Raw genomic sequence first — 2,238 nt, forward strand, 5'->3', positions numbered from 1 at the left:
TGGGGTCCCTTCCAGCCCAAATGTCTATGAAATCTATGCTACATGCAGGGTAAAGAAGCTGCTTAGAACATGTCAAATTACCTGGGCAGATGCTTCTCTCTTTCGTCTGGAAATAAAAATCTTTCCAGGAACATGGTCCACTGAACCCCCAGCACAGCTGCCAGGATGTTGAATCCAATGCTGCTAAAGCTGTACCTCTTCAAGTAGGCCAGGAGGAAGCCAAAGCCAAAAATCACCATGACGTTGACATCTTGAAATGCTGCACAGCAGAGAACACCAAGAGGTCAGTAAAAGCTTGGAAGAGACCAGGCTCTAAGTGAACATCACAACAGCAATCAACCAACCCACTTAGGATAACTTTCTCAGAGCTCTCCTCAGCATTTGACCAGGACTATAGGTGAAAGAGAGGGTGATACAAGACCAGCTAAAAGAGTTGGGAATTGGGTAGAGACATAGAGTTACAAGGCCATTTATGATAGTTTATCAGGGGACAGCAAAACATTTCACATCAATCAGAGGGAGGGAACTTACTCTGCTAGTTTCCCAGACAGGAAAAGTTCTTTGTCTTACCTAAGGTCAAAGAACAAGCTAGGAACAAAGGCTGGGAGACAGCATGGTCTAGAAAATAAGGAAATTCGGGACTGTGAGTTCTACTCTGGACTGTCAATGACTTGCTGTGTGACTGGCAAGATACTTCCCCTCCCACTTCCTCTCTGTCTTCTCTATTTACCTGCTAAGCTTTTGAAGATGGTACCTGTGTGTCATGAAAGCTCCATATAGCACCCTGCACACAGTGAGTCCCAATGCCTGCTTGGGATTTCTAGGCACTACCATAATACAAAAAAACAATAGTAATAACCAAAATATGCTGGGTGCCTCATCTACTTTCTTATTTCTGGACTGCTTTCCTTCTGACAAGAGAAAGGCAGCAGGGCAAGGAGACTACAGTGGTGACAAAGGGGCCAGAGGAAGTGGGACATTGTTCTTCAGATTGCAAGAAGCGGGGGGCAGATTAGAAGTGGCGGCAGGAGGGGAGATACTGGACAGCTTTCTGCTTCAATGTGTTGTTCCAAGACACACAAACAGCATGGTTTTGTGATCAAATTAACCCTGCCTCCAGGATCAAGACAAGTGTGTAGTAACTTTGCATGTCAATAAAGCTTAGATGGGCTGATGTGCTGCAGCAGCAGTTTGAGGCCTTCACTGCAACGCACTGGCAACCCTTAGGTAAAAAAAGGAGGAGTGTGATGTCATAGACTGGGCTTGAGCTGTGATCCAGAAACTCCCTGGACCTGTTCCCTGATCTACTCCTGCTTCACTTGTGTGCCTTTTGCAAGCCACTTCCTCTCACTGCGCCTTAGTTTTCATATTTGTAAAAGAAGGGTGACAGATTAATGTCCAAGGGTCACTGGAAGAATGACCTAGTTAATATTTGCAAAGCATTAGATAATCACTGTGCTTCTACCTATTCACAGTTGGGTATGACAGAGACAATTAACATATGGGACCTCACAAAAGGAAAATGGTAAACTTCCAAAATATATACTATTGCAACAGAGAAAGGGATGGAATGGAAGACTAAGCAAACAAAAGCTTGGGAAAGAGACCTGGAAAAAGCACCTGAGCTGCAACAATGGAGAGAAATATGGGAACAGGATTACTCATCTTCCATGTGTTTTGTACAAAGAAATCATTTATAAGACACTCCACTGATGGTACCTATCTCCAAGTAGGATCCAATGCCTATTTTCTAACAGTGGTGCAACATGCTGGAGAATCTGTGGAAAAAAGAGGTTCCTTTTTTTCCATATGTACTAGTTATGTCCAGAGGCCCAAATATTCTTGGGGGAAGTGACTAAAAAATAATTGTGGTCAGTGATAACATCCCTTTAAATTCACTGGTTTGGCTACTGAATGCCCCAATAAAGGAGGTTTATTTTGTATGGAGTGAAAAACTGATACCCCGTTTGTTTTCAGCTGCTAGATTGTATTACTCAAGGGTGGAAGGAATCACAATCCCTGACCCCTGAAAATGTGGTATGCTAAAATATGTGACATCCTGGTAGAGAAATGAACACCTCATGTTAGATTATCAAAGAAGAGACAAGAGGGGAATAGATATTTAAAAATATGGATTCCATTCCTGACCCATGCAGAGCACAAAAATTTACCAGTCAGATCCTTTGAATATGAATCAATATTCCTGAATGTTTTATTTTACATATGAAATGAAAGAAC

At 42.5% G+C, this 2,238-nt stretch overlaps 1 protein-coding gene across 1 annotated transcript in view; it reads right to left on the reverse strand.

Annotated features, from left to right (window-relative positions):
- The window catches only part of RHCE (Rh blood group CcEe antigens), a 27,785-nt gene that overhangs the window by 17,310 nt on the left and 8,237 nt on the right, over positions 1 to 2,238 (reverse strand). The window contains exon 2 of the mRNA XM_019512443.1: positions 82 to 259. Coding sequence (XP_019367988.1) covers positions 82 to 259 — 178 coding nt within the window. The remainder of the gene's footprint in view (positions 1 to 81; positions 260 to 2,238) is intronic.

The sequence above is a fragment of the Gavialis gangeticus genome, unplaced genomic scaffold, assembly GCF_001723915.1.
Source record: "Gavialis gangeticus isolate Ggan-Ray unplaced genomic scaffold, GavGan_comp1, whole genome shotgun sequence".
Taxonomy (NCBI): domain Eukaryota; kingdom Metazoa; phylum Chordata; order Crocodylia; family Gavialidae; genus Gavialis; species Gavialis gangeticus.